The 21,534-nt window shown below is 37.0% G+C and overlaps 1 protein-coding gene across 5 annotated transcripts in view; it reads left to right on the top strand.

Moving 5' to 3' along the window:
- The window catches only part of PCYT1A (phosphate cytidylyltransferase 1A, choline), a 36,942-nt gene that overhangs the window by 9,264 nt on the left and 6,144 nt on the right, over nt 1-21,534 (top strand). For 4 of the 5 annotated variants that reach the window (XM_004424524.3, XM_087439784.1, XM_087439783.1 and 1 more), the window contains 6 exons: nt 5,008-5,131; nt 14,547-14,646; nt 17,204-17,320; nt 18,012-18,163; nt 20,061-20,139; nt 20,891-21,033. In XM_004424524.3, coding sequence (XP_004424581.1) covers nt 5,015-5,131; nt 14,547-14,646; nt 17,204-17,320; nt 18,012-18,163; nt 20,061-20,139; nt 20,891-21,033 — 708 coding nt within the window. In that variant the 5' untranslated portion in view covers nt 5,008-5,014. Of the gene's footprint in view, nt 1-838; nt 967-5,007; nt 5,132-14,546; nt 14,647-17,203; nt 17,321-18,011; nt 18,164-20,060; nt 20,140-20,890; nt 21,034-21,534 lie in introns of all 5 variants that reach the window. The other variant, XM_087439782.1, reaches the window with a different exon arrangement.

Below are 21,534 nucleotides of genomic sequence, written 5' to 3'. Positions count from 1 at the left end.
CACTGTGGCCCAAACCAAAACAAGCCCCTGGAGTGCCTGAGTAGCCTGTCAGTGATAATGCCCAGTGGGAAGGGAGCCCAGTCTTTCTGAAGATGAAGTTAAATTCCTGCCTGGCATCAATGTAGCACATGGCCAGAGTGCAATAAGTGGTTTTGATTAAATTCATGTATGGCCATTTTATATACTAGGCAGCATAGTGGTGTTGTGAAGCGCACAGACCCTAGAGCAAGGATGCCTGGGTTCAAATCCTGTTTTTGCCCTGTCCTAGGTGTGTGACCTTAGTCAAGTCATTTCACCTAGCTGTGCCTCAATTTCCTCATCTGCGAAACAGGGATAATAGTATTACCTACCTCATAGGATTGTTGTGAGGATTAAATTATTTAATATATGCAAAAGGTTTATAATTTCCTGACACATAGGAAGTACTCTATAAGTGTTAGCTATAATTATCATCACTATTATCATAATCTTTGGGAGTGTGATAGAGAAATGTGGATTGTGTGATAGTACGATGAAACAGGTTTACATCTGATTGAATACCCTAATCATTAAGAATTCTAAATGTATTCTCTATTCTGTTTTCTAGAGAAGACTCGACTGTGTTTTATGTTGTACTAACTTAAAGAGTATTAAAGGTGGATCTCAATGAGGAGAGAGGTTCTAGTGGTATGTCACGTTGATGTATGGTAACATGTATTGGATTATCCTGATCAGTATTTTCAGCAGTGACTTGGAAGGAGACATAAAAACCATGCTTTTCAAATTTATAGATTACATGAAGGTGTGATAAATAGCTAATATGGTCAATGGCAGTCAAGATTTGAAATTATTTTAACAGATTGGAACATACTAAAAGATCAACCAAGATGGACTTTAACAGGATCATGAGCTACAAAATGAATAAATGTATTTTTACACAGCCTCTGCTTGAATGTCCTGGTGTACCAAAATGCAATGCCTCTTGAGGTAACCCAGTCGCTTTTCAGATAACTCTTGTTCCTAAAAAGATTTTTATTATATTTAGTTAAAATTTGTGTCTCTGCATCTTCCAATCCATTTTCTCTTGTCTGGACTTTGATAGAATAAGTCTCTGCCCTATCCAATATGACAGGCATTCAAATATTTAGAGATGGTTATCGGATACCTTCTTGTATAGTATAGTATCATATTGTATCATATACTAAAGGAGTTAAGGGTGTGTAATCTGCAGCCAGGCTGACTGAATTTGATTTCTATCTTCACCACTTACTAGCGGTGTAACCCTATCTTCTGTGTCTCTCTTTTCTCATCTATAAAATAGTGGTAAAAATAATACACCTATGTCAAAGGGTTGTGAATGTTAAGAGAGTTTTAATATTTTTAAAGTGTTTAGGCAAAATACAGGTGTTATATAAGTGCCCACTGTTAGTAGTAGTAGTGATTATTGTATGTCAATTATACTTCAATAAAGCTATAAAAATATTATAGCACATGTACCCTCCCACACACGAAGCAAAGACTTCTGAGAAGTTCCTATAAACATGTCTTTGAACATGTTAAGTATTTCTCTATTAAGCATTAAGGAATTTTAACTTGAAGTTACAGAACATAACTGATGAAAATATCACATGACATTTATCTCCTTGATTTATTATGGTACCCTTAAAACTCTGTTTTGTATCATGAATGAAAAGTACACAGGCCTTTAAAATACTACCTGTTTGTAATGTCAAAAGAGGGAGGAGCAGAGATTAAAGAATTCTTTATTGCTTCAGTTGAAAGCTTGTCAGGAAATCCTAGCAAAACTCTCCGATAGGAAGGATCCGCACATCTCTACAGCTGACAAATCAGGCAGCCTCTGAATCAGGCCAATAGCCACGTCAGTTCTATTTGATTGGTCCTGGGACCTTGTTTACCTTTATTCCACTGTTTAATTAGGCTGGCCTGAGGTAAGTCTGCAAAAACTTAAGAGACCTATGCTGTAGAGAGAATGTTCTTGATATAAGGAAGCAGCAGTAATGAGACAGCTTCTTTTTAAAAATCTTGGCTTTCTGGGAGACAGAAGAATATACTGGCAAGGACTTTAGAATTAGACAAATCTGGATTTAAATCCTGGTGCTCCGACTTACTAGCTGTGTGATCTCTTGGATAGTTGCTTTACCTCCCTGATCCTTAGTTTTCTCATTTATAAGTTGGAGCTAATAATACCTGCTTCTCAGGTTATATGGGTTAAATGAGAATAATGTATATAAAGTGCTTAGCATAGTACTTGCACATAGTAAATATTCAAAAAAAGATAGCCATTATTATGACTGTTGCTGTTTTTACCTTACTTCCTTGCAAGATATTTAGATTATGAAAACATACTTCTTGGAATATATGTATCATGTATACTGATTCAAAGAGTTAGGAAGGAAAGAAGATCAGTTTCTAGAGGCCCCAAAAGACAATCTTATATGAAGGCCTATCTGTGTAGAAAATTGTTATAGAGCATTTTTAAAATGAAACTGTTTATTTTGAAAAAAAAAGTAAAGCCAATAGAGAAGTTGCAAGAATATTAAGATGAACCCCTTTATGCCCCACCTACATTCATACATCGATAACATTTTGCCATATTTGCTTTATCTTTTTTATATGTAATATACACATTTTTCTTCCATTTTTTTTTTTTGCTGAGGGTAAGTTGCAGAGATCATGACCCTGATCCCTCGATACTTCAGCATTTGTCTCTTAAAAACAAGGACAGTCTTTTACATAACACAGTGTAATTATCAAATCAGGAAGTTTATTTTAACATTGATGCATTTATTATCTGATACATAGTCCATATTCAAATTTTACTGATTGTCCTAATAACTATCTTTTATTACATTTTTTCCCCCAATCTAGAATTATGCATTATATTTAGTTGTCATTTCTTTGGTCTCTTTTAACTTAGAACAGTCCCTCAGCCTTTCATTGTTTTTTATGATGGACATTTTTTGAAGAATACAGGCCTTGTTTCATAGAATGTCCTTTAATTGGGGTTTGTCTTTTTGTATCTCATAAATCAATACAGGTTATGCATTTTTGGCAGGTAATGCATCCTCAGTGCCTCATATCAGAAGGCATTATTGGTGATATTAGTTAGCTTGGATCACTTAGCTAAGAGTTTTTTCACTACATGTAAAGGTAACTTTTATCTATAAGGAGATACTTTGAAACTGTGTAAATATCCTGTTCCTCAACAAACTTTTTGGTGATGGTTTTAGAATCCCAAGGAGCATTATAATATCATAAACATTTTTTAAGGTGAGGCTCTGCACGTGGTTTCATTGCCTGATTAAAGGCTTCTTGAGAAAATAGTTTTACTTTTAAAATTGTGTTAGAGTAGTACCTTGTACACAGTAAGTATTCAGTATTATTGACTACTTGACCTTGAGCTGCCTGACACCAGCTGATTACATTTCTCATGACAGATTTTGTCTACCAAGCCTGAGAAGAATTTAACAGATTCTTATAGCAAAGTCCTGTTGTATGCAAATTAGAAACGGTGTACTAATTGCATTGGTTAGGCATTCTTCGCAGGACTCTCAGACCAGTGAGATGGGAGAAGTAATACTGACTTCTGGATATTTTGAAAGAATAATTAATAACAATGGTGAAGAAAAGCTCTGATCATCACCACTTGAAAAACTTGTTAAATGTATAGTACCTGTCTTCCATTTTAATTTACAATTGTGATAAAAGGAAGTTTCTGGGTAGTGTTCATCTTTCACTTTAGACTCTGACATTTTTTCATATCAGCCTAATACTTAGCCATGACTCATGAGTGTCACCTTCAGTCTGTAACAATTAGGTCAGGTTTCTTGTAAATCTTGTCACATTGCCACTTTGAATTTAGCCGGAGGAAAGAAAGTAAGGCACAATTACGGGTGTTTAGATGAACATCTTATTCAGGAGGGCTTATTAGAGGCAGTGAGGCAGAGTAGAATGTTCTCATTCTGTCTGGCATTTGTTTTGTTTTCCACCTCTGCTCTGAGGATCTTTCTTCCACCTTTCACCGTACCATATTTTAGGCAGAGATGGCAGTTCATCGTTAAAGTTCCTCTATCCCCAATGTCTGGCTGATGCCTAAAATTTCAGCATTATCAAGAAATTGATTTATCTGTGCAAATTATGTTACCCAAGAAAAATGCAGATATCCTGACAGGGCATTGGAGAGGTAGCACAAGCCAACATCTAAACATGAAGCATCAGATATTCAGAACTTTTCTGTGATAGCCAGTTGCTAGAATTTCTTTGCTAAATGAGAGAGTAATAAATAAGTTTCTTGAGGGAAGGAGAAGCCTGGGTGGGGTTTTAATAGTTGGGGGCTGTGAACAAGCTTAAGGTGCTAAGATTATGAAAGAAAAAGAAGAAATGAGTATTAAAAATGAAAGAGGAAGGACATTTAAAAGATATAGTACACTTACCCCACAATTTTCTTAGAGCTAACCCTGGTGGAGTGGTCTCTGAAATCTACAGAGCATTTAGAGTTAAGAAACCCATGCTTTGTTAAATCAGGACTTGGTGATGGCCATCGCTCTTTTAAAAAGGCTCTTTTCTCCATCTGCACCAAAGACATACCTTTCACATTTCCTTGCACCTGTCATACTTCCAGGTGTCCCAGGAATGATATAAAGGGTAGTGATAAAGTCTGTATAACTGACTTTCTCAGCCAAGCCATTCCAATCTTTTACATGGAGTCAGGATATGAAATTAGCAGTTAGTATACAGGCTGCATTGGTCAGGGGGAATAATTTACAAGGTCAAGTGATTAATTGTGGCCAATTGTTCCACAGAGAGGCATTTCAGTGTTTCTACTAGAGCCTGTGTTTCGTGAAGCTCTGTTGTTTTTGCCAGATGCAACTGGCTCATCTTGGTGAAATGTGTGCTATGGAATTGATCTTTTGCTGAGTGTATCCATGTTAAAATCTCTGAAATACTGGTGACAGACTTTTTTCCACCACAATAAGAAAAAAATTCTTTTTCACTTTCTATGACCAGTTAGAAGATGGACATACAGAGTTCAGCCAAAGTCAATACGAGGAAGAGGAGGAAAGAGGCACCTGGACCCAATGGGGCAACAGAGGAAGACGGAATTCCTTTTAAAATGTCGCGCTGTGCAATTGTAAGTAAAGAGATTTCTTTGTTGAACACTTAACCTGGCAGGGGGAGGGTAGAAACTGATACAACGTTGATGATATCAGTGTTACAAGTCTTCTTAAATAATGGAAAGAATGAATAGTTAAGTGTGAATAGTAAGTGTTTTCACAGTTGTTGGAAATCTTATGCTTTCTTTCACAGCTCAGTTACAAGAGCTTTATATTGGAATTGGAAAAAGAATATTGGGAAAATTTGGAGGTTGTATGTATATTAGGCTAAAGATAAAATTCAAACTAATAAAACAGAGAAATTGGGGCTCCAGGCAGTGATCTGATCTTGGTTTCATTTCACAATGTTTAGTTTTCTGTGTCTTACTATCTTTTCTCCCATATCATTCCTCCGCTCTATTACTGGTTATATCTTAGATGAGAACCTTTTTCTATTACTCCCTACCTTATGTTCCTTTATCTCTGAGGTGTTCTCTTTTATTTCCTAACTACTGCCAAGCCTTCGATGAAAGACCCCATTCCAAACTGTCTATCCTATTTCAGGTTGCTACCCATCCTAAGCTTCCCCTAAGAAACATGTCAAAGAACACTTATACACAATTGAAGTTTATACTTCAATTGAATAATACTGTGAATACACAGTATTATTATGAAATCCATGTTTCAAAATCCCAGGGACAGAATTGTATGTTTCTGTATTTTCTTTACATATATTGACCATTAGCTATTGATCAAACTGCAGTTTCCACTGGTTAGTTCTGGAGCTTCATAACCCAAAGAGAAAAACATTTCTACTCTGAGACAATTAACAATGGTTCCAAACAAGTACTCTATCTTGAGCAATAAACGTAACTGGACTCCACAAATAGGAGGCATATGCTCCAGGCCTGCTATTGATGATATTGGTAGTGGCAAGTATATTAGTCTCCTATTGTTGCTGTAACAAATTACCACAAATTTAGGGGCCTAAAACAATACAGATTTATTATCTTACAGTTCTGAAGGTCAGAAGTCTAAAATGGATCTCAGAGGGCTAAAATCAAAGTGTTGGCAGGGCTGAAGGTTCTTGGGGAGAATCTATGTCCTTGCCTTTTCCGTCTTCTAGAGGCTGCCCACATTGCTTTGTTCATGGTGCCAGCCAGCAATCATATCACTCTGTCCACTGCTTCTGTCATCATATCTGTTTCTGATTCTGACTCTCCTGCCTCAATCATTCACTTATAAAGACTCTTGTGATTACATTGGACATACCCAGATAGTCCAGGATAGTCTCCCTGTCTCAGAATCCTTTAATTTAATCACATCTGCAAAGCCCCTTTTGCCATGCAAGGTAACATAGTCACAGGTTCCAGAGAATAAGATGTGGACATCTTTAGGGGGCCATTATTCTACATACCACAACAAGTAAACTCAGAAAATGGCTCAGCAGTCAACAAAACAAAGCATTGTTAATTTCTGAATGTTTTTTAGAGAATTCAGATTAAGGAGATGGTGGTGGATACCAATTCAGCAGTCTCACTTGGAGTAGGGAAAAGTTATAACCAAGTAGGTGATAACTGTCAGCCAATTGCCATAGCCAGGAATGGAACAAAGAAGGCCAGTCTTAGTGGAATGGGCTTTGAGAAGACGTAAATTTCTTCGTCCTTAGAATCTGAGGAATCTCAATGCTTTAAATTACTTTGCTTCCTATATTCATGTCACAAATCAGTTGAGTGACTTGCTGCCTATTGCACATTCCTCTCTGGAACGCACTGGCTATTTAGCATGGGCTGATGGTCAAAGATTCACTTACCCGACAGGCTAGACCAACCCTGCTGAGGAGTATCTGCTAAATAAACTTGTCTGTCATCTCCACTGTACACCTCTGTGTCCTTTCTGTCTCTGAACTGCTTTCAACTCTGTAGCAAAAGCAAAAAGGATATTTTTCTTTTTTTATGACACCTTTATTGAGATTATGTAATCCACTCATTTAAACTGTACAGTTCAGTGGTTTTTAGTATATTCACAGAGTTGTGCAGCCATCACTACAACCAATTTTAGAATATTTTTATCACCTCGAAAAGAAGACCCATACCCACTAGGAATCACTCCCCATTTCCTCCCAACCTCCCCAGCCTCTGGAAACCACTAATCTACTTTCTGTGTCTATAGATTTGGCTATTCTGGACGTTACATACAAATGGCATCATATAGTATGTGCTGTTTTGTGGCTAACGTCTTTCATTGAGCGTGTTTTCAAGAATCATCCATGTTGTAGCATATATCAGTACTTCATTTCTTTTTATTGCCAAATAACATTCCATTGTATACCACATGCCACGTTTTATTTCTCTATTCGTTAGTTGATATTTGGGTTGAGCAAACAAGATTTTATCACATACTTATAATGTGCAAGCATGGCAGTAAGTACTAGAAGTGTAAAGATAAACAAGGCCTTCCTGGGGCTGGCCCGGTGGCACAGTGATTAAGTTTGGCGCGCTCTGCTTTGCTGGGCTAGATTCGCAGGTTCGGATTCTGGGTGCGGACCTACACCACTCATCAAGCCATGCTGTGGTGGCATCCCACATACAAAATAGAGGAAGATGGGCACAGATGTTAGCTCAGGGCCACTCTTCCTCAAGCAGAAAGAGGAAGATGGGCAACAGGTGTTAACTCAGGGCCAATCTTCCTCACCAAAAAACAAAACAAAACAAAACGAACGAGGCCTTCCTTTTGAGAGATGTGAGCATAATGTAGAGCTCTATAGCTCAGAGCTCATTAGCTTTAGAAAAGTGCTGTCCTTGCAAGTGGGGAAAGAAATAGGAAGGGTCACCAGGTATTAGGTACCTGGGTTGGGGGGTCAGGATGAAATGGATAGAAGAGAGAGAAAAGAGTTAAGGAAGAAAAATTAAGGGATAACTTTATGGCTAGTTTATTTATAAGTATAATTAATTTACTCATACAGATGTTTCAAAAGGATCATAAAAATATTTACAAAGAGAAGGACATTTAGCTTATCTTAATATTTATCATATATATTGAATAAGTTACAAAGTACCTAAACTCTGGGGAAAATTGGCCATAGTTCTACTTATGAAGATAGAGCTCATAATTTCATTTCAACCAACATATATTGAGAACCTCTGTGTGCTAGTTTCTATGCATTGGAGATGCGAAGATGAAAAGATAACCTTGCTCTTAAGAAGCTCACAGACGAATAGGGGAAAGAGATAGCCACAAATAATTAAAATACGGTATGAAAGGGCCAAATAGAAGGAAGTTAGAGGTACAATAGCTGTCTACAGGAGCAAGGGATTAACTTTGACTGAGGGGTGGGGGCAGTGGTTTTGGAAAAGCTTCATCAAGGAGATTTCTGAGCTGAACTTTAAAGCATAAATAGAAATTTAAGAAATGGACGGAAGATAGAGTGCAAGTTCAGAAGTGTGAAATAATGGTATGTAGCAAACTGCAAGTAATATTGCTGAGGCTTAAAGTTCAGAATAGAATCTGCAATAGATAAGGTAAACAAGGGCCTGATCATGAAGGATCTTGTATGCTGTGTGAGGGAGTTTGAACTTTATCCTATAGGTAATGTGGTCAGATTTATGATTTAGAAAGATCATCTTGATTGCTTTGGAAAGGATGGGTTGAAACGGATACACAGAAGCCGGAGGACTACTTGTGAGATTGTGGTAATGATCCAGGTTGGAGATGATGAGGGCTTAAACTAAGACAGTGGATACAGAAAGGATGAGATTAATTTTAAGTTTTTAAGAGAGAAAATAAAATAGACAATGGCAAGAGGAATCAGGGAGAATTATTATTTTTCTTTCCTTTTTTAACAGATCCCCAGGGGGTGGAATCTTTCTGTTCTGTTCCTTATCCCTTGTTTCTCACATCACATGGTATTCCTCTTGACTCTGTAGCCTTTCCCCTGGCATTATTGTAATAATTTATATTAATAAATAAATAATAGAGCTGAGATTTAGATCTAAGTTTTTTCAGGTCCTAAACCCGTGCCCTTTCATTATACTTCACTACCAGGTAGTCAAAAGACTTGAAAGCAATATTATTCTGTAGGATTCTCCTGAGGTTAAAATGAAGGAGGTATGTTTGAGGTGAACATAGGTAGAAATACTTAGTCCTACTTTTATAAACCTCAGCTTCTAGAGACACTGTTCTCTAACTGAGAAGAGAATAACAGTCTGTTTTTAAAAATACTACTCATTCTACTTGGAGGCAACTCTAGAGAGAGAGATTTTGCTGATCTGTTGTAGGTGAAGAACCTTAGGTTTCATTCTCTATACTTAGGAGGAATTGATTCAGCACAAACTCTAGCCAGGAGGGACAGCTGCATTTGCCTTCTGCCTTGGAAGATACACTGTATATGAGGAAGATTAAAGAAACAGTTATGAAAGATAGGATACTTAATGTGTTTTTTTAAATTGAGATAAAATTCACATAACATAAAATTCACCATTTTAACCAAAGTGTACAATTCAGTGGTTTTTAGTATATTCACAATGTTGTACAACCATCACCACTGTTTAATTGCAGAACATTTTCATTACCACAAAAAGAAACCCTGTACTCATTAGCAGTTACTCCACATTCCCTCCTCTCCACCCTCTGGCAACCACTGATCTACTTTCTGTCTCTAGGGATTTGCCTATTCTGGAAATTTCATATAAATGGAATCATATAATATGTGGCCTTTTGTGTCTGGCTTCTTTTCTTTAGCATAATGTTTTCAAGGTCCATCCAGATGATAGCATGTATCAATACTTCATTTCTTTTTATAGATGAATAATGTTCCATTGTATGGACATACTATTTTGTTTATCCACTCATCACTTGATGGACATTTGGGTTGTTTCCACTCTTTGGCTTTTGTGAATAATGCTGTTATGAACATTATTCATGTACAGGGTTTTTTTTAAACATATGTTTTCAATTCTCTTGGTTATGTACCTAGGAGTGTAATTTCTGGGTCATATGGTATTCTATGTTTAACATTTCGAAGAATTGTTTTCTAAAGCTATGCACCAGTTTACATTCACAGCAGCAGAGTATGAAGGTTCCAGTTTCTCCACATCCTTGCCATCACTGTTATTGCCTGTCTTTTTGCTTATAGCCATCCTAGTGGGTATGAAGTGGTATCTTATTGTGGTTTTGATTTGCATTTCCATATTGACTAGTATTGTTGAGCATCTTTTCATGTGCTTTTTGGCCATTAGTATATCTTTTTTGGAGAAATGTCTAGATCCCTTTGTCTCCTTAACTCTTTACTTCCCTCCCCTTCACCAGGGCCTAAGCCTAGATTTTTCACAGTTTCTGTTAATTCTTTTTTTCTCTTCCTGGACCTATTAACTTGGCCTTCTAAAGATTAAAGTTTCTAGGTTGATTTGGGCTGAATATAGTGCTCAATAGTTCCATTAATCATTTGCTGATGCTCTAATGCATTTCCCACAACGGCCATTCCAAATATTTTCTACTTTCCTCAAGCTTTCAGTCTCATTCCAGCCTCTCTGTTCTTCATAGATAACTTTACTTCCTTCTTTACTATACTATATAAATTGAGGACATCAGATATGTTTGTATATCTTTCTTCCTTTACATCCAACATTGTCCTTTTATAACCTTTCCTTTCTTCTGCTTTTAGAAAAATGTGATCCTTCTTATTTCTAGGGCTAACACCTCTCGCCCTGCTCTCCTTTGAGGCCATTCCTCTAGACTCTTCCTTTCTTAATTATCTGTTATTTCCTTCTCCACTATTTTCAGTCTATTTGACTCCTTTTCCTCTGTCTTGGACATGTACAGATCTCCACTTAAAAAAAAAACTGCCGCTTGATCCTGCTGTCCTCTCTAGGTACCTTTCTGTTTTTCTCATTCCCTTTATGGCCTCACATCTCTAATGAGAGATTATTACTGATCTATTTCCTTGTCTTCTAATTTTGTTAAAGGCACTGGTGTTCTGACTTTCACTAATATATTCTAGAAAGTCTCTAATAGTCATTTGAATCTCTGAATTAAAAGACTTTTCTCAGTTCTCATTTTCTTTCATCTCACCTCCTTTTTTTAAAACTTCTCTGTTCCTGCTAATGGTACCACAATCTTATTTTCCTCAGTTCAAAAACTCAGTTATTGTAAATTCCTCTCTTTCTCAAGTGACAATATTTTTTATTTTTACCATGTCCTACCTATTCTTCATTCACAAAATCTTTTGTCTGTCACCCTTTCTACTCCCATTGCAATATTAATGGGAAAATCCATAAGTCTGTTTCCTCCTCCCTATAATAATCTCTGAACTGATCTCTTTCTAAGTGTGCAAAATAACCAGTGGTATTCTGGTAAACTGGCTCACTGGGGGAAAAAGAAAAACCTCTGATAAGTAGGATTTGCTGATTTCTGTGGCTGATTTCAAGCTACCAATGATTTAATAACCAGCCCACAAAATTTATGAATATTTAATAACTGACTTCAGTACACCATTGATAATAACTTTCAGAGATGCAGTCAGGCTAGTCTTTCATCTACAGGTAATGTTAATAAGCATTTTTTTTTTCTATTTGTTTCATATATTTTTTATGTTTTATATATATAACAACTTTATTGAAATATAATTCATATACCATTATAATTCACATACCCACTTAAAGTATGCAATTCAGTGGTTTTTAGTATATTCAAAGAGTTGTGCAACCATCATCATAATCCATTTTAGAACATTTTCATTACCCCAGAGAGAAACCCTGTACCCATTAGCAGTCACTTTCCATTTTTCTCCAATTCTCCCAGCCCAGTGTAACCACTAATCTACTTTATGTCTATAGATTTTCCTATTCTGGACATTACATATAAATGGAATAATATAATAAGTGGTCTTTGTGGCTGGCTTCTTTCACTTAACATAATGTTTTCAAGGTTCATCCATGTTGTGGCATGTATCAGTACTGCATTCCATTTTATTGCCAATTATCTTTTGTTTCTTGAGGTTTAACTTACGTACAGTAAAGTTTACAAACCTTAAGTATACAGTTCAATAAATGTTCACATATGTATACATCCATGTAATCACCAGTACTCCTAGAAGACTCCTTCACCCCCCTGCTAGTCAGTATCCTCTTTTCCTAAATTTCTTCTTTGTCCTCTGGCTTTTGTTCACCATAGATTAGCTTTGCCTGTTTTTGACCTTCATACAGATGGCATCATAGAATATATTTTATTTTGTGAATAGCGTATTCACAAATTATTGTTAACCTACTCTTTGAATACTAACTTCTAGAGAATAAATTGTTTTCTCTAATCTGTAGGGAAATCTCTAATAAATTCAGAAAATTACACATTTGGGTCCTTGGTCTAATCTTATCTGTTTTTAAAAATGTTTTAAAAAAGGATAACACACACACATATCTCCTAAAAATGAATGTTTTCGCTTATCTTACAGTGTTAGCATATCTTAAACTAAGCTTATATAAGTGATTTTTAAAAGAAATATGTTTTAATTCTAAAACCTAATTAAAATAATTTAACCTTATCTGAAAATAAAACAAAGCAATGTCTTCCCAGTCTCTGGATTCAGCTCAATCATGATGTGATCTGTTTAGAATTTAAAATTCTAAGTGGACATCAGTACAGCCCAATAGAAATTAAAAGGATTATAAGGGAATATTATGAACAACTTTATGCCAAAAAATTTGACAATGTGGATGAAATAGACAAATTCCTAGAAAGAGACAAATTATCAAAACTGACCCAAGATGAAATAGAAAATCTGAATAGACCTATCCCAAGTAAAAAAATTGAATTAGTCATTAAAAATCTCCCCACAAAGGCAAGTCCAGGCCCAGATGGCTTCATTGGTGAATTCTATCAAACGTTCAAAGAAGAAATAATACCAATCCTATACAAACACTTTCAGAAAATAGAGGAGAAGAGGATACTTCCTAACCCATTTTATGAGGCCAGATATCAAAGCCAGGCAAAAACATCACAAGAAAAGAAAATTATGGTTCAAAATCCCTCATAAACTTGGATGCAAAAATCCTTAACAATATATTAACGAATCCAGGAACATATAAAAAGATTTATACATGACCAAGAGAGATTTCACTCAGGAATGCAAGGTTGGTTTTATATCCTAAAATCAATTACTCTGGTATACCATAATTAATAAAATAAAAGATAAAGCCAAATATGATTGTTTCAGTGATGCAGGAAAGGTATGTGACAAAGTCCAACACTTGTTCATTATAGAAACTCATAACAAACTGCAGAAGGAAGGGAGATTCCTCAACTTGGTAAAGAGCATCTACAGAAAACCTATAGCTAACATAATACTTAATGGTGAAAGATTGTGTGCTTCCCCCCAGGATCGGGAACAAGGCAAGGATATTTGTCCCTGCCATTTCTATTGAACATTGTGCTAGAAGTTCCAACTAGTGCAATAAGGGATAATAAAAGGAAATTAAAAGCATCCAGGTTGGAAAGGAATAAGTAAAACTGTCTTTACTCACAGATGACATGACCTCATATGTAGAAAATCCTAAGGAATCTACCAGACAAATAAATTGCTAAAACTAATAATTGAGTTTAGCAAAGTCACAGGACATAAGATCCATATATGAAAATCAACTGAAATTACACACACAGGCACGGATACACACATACAAATCAATTGCATTTCTATATGCTAGCAAGGAACAATCAAAAAATAAAATTAAGAAAACGGTTCCATTCACAATAGCATCAAATAGAATAAAATACTTAGAGTTTGGAATAAATTTAACAAAAACTCTTTAGTGAGGCTTTCCTCTATAGAGGAAAGAACATACCTGCATGTTTATTTCAGCTTTGCCTCTGAGTAATTGCATACGATTCATATAACTTCTCTGAACCTTGTTTTCCTCATCTTTAAATTGAGGATAACTATAGTACTACTTGCTTCACAGGACTGTTATGAGCATTAGAACATATTTACAGTGTATAGCATTACGTAGTGATAATTGTGCTTAATAAAGTACACAGAAGCTGTTTGTCTTCTCAGTCCCCTGGTTGAAGTGGTACAAAAATGCACTTACAAACCTTGTCAATTTTGTCACATAGAACAAAATGCTAAGGTTGCTGTTCTGCCATGTGACAGAGGAGCCATCATTCTGGACCCAGTTAGTTGGGCCTGTGCTTAGGTTCCCAGCCACCTTGCTCAGTCTTACCCTGAAATCACCAGCAAGACGTTTATCGTTCATGCTATGATTTACCCATTTGGTAAAAGGTTGCAACTTTTACTTGTCATTTTAGAATGCCTTTTTTTCTTTTTAACGTTATAAAGTTTTAGGAGGAATTTCAATCACAGCACATTGAATAACTGATTGTTCTTAAAAGCTCTGTTTTTTGAGTATTTCAGTTTGTACTGTTGAATTTAGCTTTATTTTCTTTCATTTTCTTCTTCTTAAGGGCTTACGGCAGCCAGCCCCTTTTTCTGATGAAATTGAAGTAGACTTTAGTAAGCCCTATGTCAGGGTAACTATGGAAGAAGCCAGCAGAGGAACTCCTTGTAAGTAAATGCCTAATTGATGTGTTTTTGTTTTTAGCATTCAGCTGTATTTATCAAATATAGACCTACTGTCTTTATTCATCTCTCAGTTTACCTATAAAGGCTAGTTGGGGGAGGAGTTCCTTCTATCTGCCTTGCTGTTCTATTTGAGAGGATAATTCTACTCCATAAAATTTTATTTTTTCTTATTATTATTCACTTGTTTCCCAGGTCACAAGGTATGTCGTAGCTATGAAATATAGTGGTACACACTTGCTTCCTGGGCTGTTGTCACAACTATGAGATACAGCAGAGCAGAGACAATGAGATATTAGCCTAAGCTGGGTTATAATCTTGTCTGTTTTTACAAAGGTCCAAATAATATGTCAGGCTGTCACATTTTTAATAACCTTCAGAATTGTCCTTCAAATCTTCCTGCATTCTATTAGTCAATACTCTAGCTATGATGCTGCTGATTGATACAGGACAAAAATTATCCCAGGTTGAGAGATGCTTATCACTTAATTTTATCTTTATTGATATTATAATTTTCCAGGGTTTTTTTGACTCACTTTATTATATTCAAAGCCCATACTTTTTATTTGTTTGTTTATTTTACATCATTAATTAGCAATTTTTGACCACATAAATTATTAATATGTATTCTAGATATTCTTCCTGTTTTGAACAATTGGTTTTAGTGATCATCATAAGTAGAAACTTTCATGAGCATTTGTTAGGAATATAAAGCCCTATAGACAGCTGTCCTTCTCTATAAATTCTCTAATTCTCCTTTTGTTCCAATTCTTTTTCAATTTTTCTGATTACTGTGCTAAGTGTTCTCTCTACTCTGTAAATATAGGGCTGGGCTCAAATCTAGGTAAGCACTAGGGAATAAGAGGCAGTTATAGCCACAAATCTATACATTTCCAGTATATAGAAGATATTTGTGGTTACTTAATTGTGTTGATATGTTTGCTCTCTGTTGTAACTGAGGAGTAGTAAAATACGAATAGAAATGAATGCTGGACAGTGTCAGGCCAGGGATCCCAATAGCCCTTGGCTATGTCTTAGCTATATGGAGTATGATTTGGGGGTCCACAAAATTCCAGAGAATACTTTCCTTTTGTAAAAGTGATTAGATATAGCTCACGTTGATCACAACCCTTCTGATTCATCATGTGATTTTTTGGGTTTGGCTCCCCTTACTTGAGTAACAAGACAGGCTAATGGGGCAGGGTAGAATGACAACAAGGAACAACAGAGGCTATATGTAGCAGCATGTAATGGTGGTAGGTCAAATTTCAAAATGCCACTAAACAGTTCAAGGATCACAGTCAGATGTGATAGTAGAGCCTGTTGAGGTCGATAACTTTTCATGTACTCTCTAATGACACACATTCAGAATGCAGTCCCGCACTCAGATCTGATAACATTAGTTATATTACCCATCTTGTTGCTAATCTATCCCACATACCATTTGTGGTACATAAAATGTGTATATGTGTAAGTGTACTGTTCCCAAGTTTTGAAACTTATACTTAATAAGCACTAACTAATAAACCTAGTTTTTTTAACTTTTAGAATAATAGAATTTTACGAGTAAGTCATTTTTGAGATTATCTACTTTGTAGTCTCTTCATTATATACATGAAGAAATTAAGGTTCATAGAAACTAAGAAGTGAAGGCTCCCCTACAGTAAAACAGATAATTAGTGACAGAATTGAAGCTAAAACTTAGGTTTTTCCATCCTTGTGTTCTTTTCACCCTGGAGTGATGGTACTCTTTGTAGACATTAGTTATAAACCATAGAAGGCCGTCAGCAAACTTAGTGCATTTTGGGCAGAACGAATAGTCACAAATTAGCCTAAAAAGTTTGACAGTCTAATTTAATCTCTGTTTTTTCTCCTGTATCTCATACTGTCTATTTGGTTTTATGTTAAATAACCAAGTAACTGACTATTCATGCCAGTGCTGGACAAGGAATAAACCAATAAAGAATCTACACATGCCATAGTTAATGAATTTTAAACCAATAACTGGTACTTACCCTCCCTCTTTCTCAATCTCAACCCTCTGGATCACTCCTTACTCTCCAGGCAATAGTAGGGAGATTTATTTTCAAAGCAAAGCATTAGTCAGTAGTAATCAAGGCAGCTTTCTTGAAATTGAGAGAGCAAGCAGCCAGAATATAGTTTAACTATACTCTGTTCAAACATAACTGAAGTTTAAAGATAAATTGAAGGTGAGAATTTTGAAGGTCAGGACAAATCTGTTGTATAACCTTTAAATAACTTTAAGAAAAATCATCAAATCCAGTTACCTTATCAGTTTGGTACAACCAGGCTAACAAAGAGAGTTAGAGGATATGATGTCAAGAGGGTCTTTTTAGCCAAGGAGGTTTGTCATGTTATTTCTCACAACTCCAATCCACTCCCAGGTTAGGGTGAATATCCAGAGAACACTTTAAGAGAAGGGTATGCAGGATGGAACAGTTACCTAGTGGCATTTCCATTTGTCAAATACAGGGTTTTGAATCAATGTATTTCTGTGATAAATTCTTTCTTTTGGATTTAGGTGAGCGGCCTGTGAGAGTTTATGCAGATGGAATATTTGACTTATTTCACTCTGGTCATGCCCGGGCTCTGATGCAAGCAAAGAACCTTTTCCCTAATACATACCTCATTGTGGGAGGTAAGAAAATATCTGATGATTTTAGGTGCTGTCTAGAAAAAAATTATAGTAGTCCTTTTCTCTCTCATATCCTTATCAACTGTTATTCGCCCTTGTTTGGGTTTTTAAATGAGGGCTATTGTACATCCTTCTAAAACATAAAGTATATGAGGTACTAGCAACCTAAACCTGGAGAGAGGAGCTCCAGGCTCATTGACCTGAGATGGCCAGTATTTATCTCACTGCTTTTAGCTGAGTTTCTACAGTCATGGGAGCAATGTTGACCCCTATTGCCTACCTTAAGAACAGCATTTGCTCTAGATTTCAGTTTATCATTTTGAATCTACTGAAATACAAAAGTCTGCCAAGCAAATGTTATGTGATTTAGTCCATTCTTATAAAAGTATATCGGGAAAACATTTTTAAAGACTTAATTGATGCAGAAATACACACCAGGTTCATTTCAAAGCCTATTGTATCCTCTCTTCTCCAAAACGTGAACATAATATGTAGTGAGTGTTGCTCCTGAAGGTGTATCTTGGATTAGGAAAAGCACTGTTACCCAGACTGAACTATATCCAGAAGATTCTTCTCCAGGTGGGGAGATTGGTTATAGTCCTGGGAAATGAGAGAGGAGGGGAGAAGTTGGTGACTAAGTAGTGGTTAAGCAAAGGGGACTTTGACTTACAAGTTTATGATGTGGTGAACTCAGTTTGCAGTGATGAGCTAACGCACAACTTCAAAGGCTTCACAGTGATGAATGAAAATGAGCGCTATGATGCAGTGCAGCACTGCCGCTATGTGGATGAGGTGGTGAGGAATGCCCCCTGGACCCTGACACCGGAGTTCTTGGCAGAACACCGGGTAAGAAACTGGGCACAAGTCCCCATTCCTTGTTTCAGAATTCCCTCAACTCTCAAGGCTTCTGGTACTAGTTTTCCACTAGCCCTATTTTACTTATACCTTCTATGTAAGTTTCACATAGAGGAGATGATGGTGATATTACTAATAATAGTAGTTATCCCTGACGTTTATATGGGGTTTGATGGTTTACAAGCACTTTTATATCCATTATATTTCATTGCTCCCACAATAATCTTGTAGTGTAGTTATTATTTCCACTTTACTATGAGAAAAGGGCCCACAGAGACCAGATAACCTGCTCCAGGTCACACTGTAGCAGAACTAGAAATTGCTCTTCAGTTATGTGGTTTTTTCCCTCCCACACTATAGGTGTGTCCACCCTCATAACATACCAGTCTCTTCAGAATATACATAGCCCCAGCCATGTGCTCAAGGAGTTCACTTTCCAGGAAATAAGACAGATAGACATAGACTTCTCTTGTGTTAACTTAAATTTAGTTTCAGGGCTTTGATTTGGGGCTAGAAGTTGTCTAGGATCAGAAACCAGGGATGTTTCTCACTTTTATTCTGTGAGTTAGTGTTGTAAAACTCTTACCTTCTTTGAATTCTCTCACATTAAAGCAACAGGTTTCCTACAAAAGGTGGGTATAAAGGATGAGAAAGATTTATCAGACTAGGTTGAGCATCCTCATGCTTGAGGAATCAGCAAGCATATTGTCAGTTTTCTACAGGGGTGTGTGGAATGTTGCAGATGAATTGTTCAGTGAGGCAGGAAAGAGCAAAGGTAGCCAAAGTGCTTCAAAAGCAATACTTGCGTAGGCCTGAAGCTAAGGGATATTTGTTATAACTGTTTAGGATTAGGACAGATCTTTTATAGTTCTCTAGCTTTTCTTCTCAACGCTTAGCCAGTGGCACCAAAGGTGATAAGAAAGATTATTGTCAGCAACACAGCCAGGCAGGCCCAGACAGAAGAGGTTGGAGGAACTTCCAGCTTCTCTTTTCTGCTTATTGGCAGTATATCCTCAACCACGAGCCTTGCTTGCACACCATACTTATTTTTGCTTTGCTGCCTATGGATCCCTGACAAGTTGTTCATGGGTAATTGAGATGTTAGCCTAGAGTCCTGACATAGTTTTGATGAGCATGCTTCACACTACAGTGGCTTCTGGGAGTTGGTATGGTGGTATTAGCAATTATGGTAGCATAGGGCTTATGGCCTATTCAGGAAGGAGTAAATTAGTGAGGTTTAGCAGGGCCCTCAGACAGATTTTTGATCCCAGTGCCATTGACGTCTTCTCATTGTTGCAAGAGGTATTGACAGTAGTAAAATGATAGATCCTGAGACCAAAAGGTCTTTTATGGCTTTGGGTTTTGTATTTCTCAGGAGTACAGATGTATCCATTCCATTCAAAGGGCTCTTGGTTGCTATTTTTATTTCCTACTCATGGACTGAGAGAGAAACCAGTTAACACAGAAGTGACCTCTTTCTCATATTTTTAGCAACTCTTATTTAATCAATCATTATAGATCCAGGAGGATGGGGAGATTTCCTTTCTTCTTTCCTCGGCTCCACCCACTAACTAGCTCACCAGCAAGTCTTCCAGCCCTATTGACCACAGCATGGTGACTGGTACACAGTGTGGGGTAGCACTTCCAGTAGACCAGGAAAAATAACTGAAAAAGAAACTAGCTGACTTCGTATTTATGATCCGTAAATAATTAAGTTGGGTGGTTTGTGAATGAATCGTGGAATTTATGAGCAAAGCAAAGAGAGACAGAGAAAAAGTCCATTTGAGGCCTGGCTTTTGTTTGTTGTCCTTTTTCTGGGCTTGAGAGTATTTACTGGTTCTTTATGAATGGCAGAAATGGGTTTTAAATAATGTTTCTTTATTTTCAGATTGATTTTGTAGCCCATGATGACATACCTTATTCTTCTGCTGGGAGTGATGATGTTTATAAGCACATCAAAGAAGCAGGTGAGTAAGTTGACATGCATCCTCACTTCATGGAGTCTCGGGCAGCGACAGAGACTCAGCCACATCACTACTTTACAGAGGAAAATTTATACACTAAGAAATTCAACATCCACTTTCAGGTCACACTTTGGGTAAAAGGTTAAGGTGAGCTTGGCACTGACATCTGTCAATTCTCAGTCTAAACATCTACTTTTGGACTCTCTTAATTTCAGGAAACCCTTCTCCGGCCGCTTATTTTTCTTAATATTAGGACCATGTAGCTCCCTTTTTCCTTACCCCTAGCTTTTTTTTTTTTTTTTTTGTGAGGGAGATCAGCCCTGAGCTAACATCCGTGCTAATCCTCCTCTTTTTGCTGAGGAAGACCGGCTCTGAGCTAACATCTATGGCCAATCCTCCTCCTTTTTTTCTTCCTCAAAGCCCCAGTAGATAGTTGTATGTCATAGTTGCACATCCTTCTAGTTGCTGTATGTGGGATGCGGCCTCAGCATGGCCGGAGAAGCAGTGCGTCAGTGCGTGCCCGGGATCCGAACCCGGGCCGCCAGTAGTGGAGCGCGCGCAGTTAACCGCTAAGCCACGGGGCCGGCCCACCCCTAGCTTTTGATTCAGTCCTCCTCCTGTATATCAGTATCTCCAGACTTCACTTAGCAGATTCTGCTTTTTGAGGAAAGGAAAGGAATGTTGTACCCAGTTTCCATCTAGTCCTACTGCCTGAGCTAACCAGAATGTCACAGTGTTTGTGTTCTTGGGTTAGGCATGTTTGCTCCAACACAGAGGACAGAAGGTATCTCCACATCAGACATCATCACCCGAATTGTCCGGGACTATGATGTGTACGCGAGACGGAACCTACAAAGGGGCTACACGGCCAAGGAGCTCAACGTCAGCTTTATCAACGTGAGTTCCAACCTCATCCCAGAGTTCCCTGGCCTTAGGACACACGTTGCCTGCCACTTCATCTGAGCTAAACTTACTTGTCAGTCTGCTCTAATTATTACCTCCAAAAGCTCAGTGAATGCCTCTTTGCAGATAACACTATGCTAAGCTCTTTACAAAGAGAATGGAAAAGAGGCATTTTCTGCCTTTATTGTCTATTATCAACACATTGATAATAAGGATACACAGCCAATTAAATTAATAAGAATGTGTAGCTTACATAGTGTAGTATTTAGATCAAATACATTTAAAACTGTGGTTCTTACCCTTTTTTTTTTGATTGGATGGTCTTTTGAAAATCTGATGAAAGCTGTGGATCGTCTCCCTGTGTGGATAGTGACACACAACATTTTGCATGCAATTTCTTAGAGCACATGGACCTAAGTTTTAAAATTTGATTTATGAAAGCAAAGTTTATCTTGGCTTAATATTGCCCTTTAGAAACAAACTGCTATATATTAT

The sequence above is a fragment of the Ceratotherium simum genome, chromosome 15 (genome assembly GCF_057802395.1).
Source record: "Ceratotherium simum simum isolate JZ-2026a chromosome 15, ASM5780239v1, whole genome shotgun sequence".
NCBI lineage: Eukaryota > Metazoa > Chordata > Mammalia > Perissodactyla > Rhinocerotidae > Ceratotherium > Ceratotherium simum.
The sequence above is the reverse complement of the archived record's forward strand: the minus strand, read 5'-3'. Positions and strand labels throughout refer to the sequence as shown.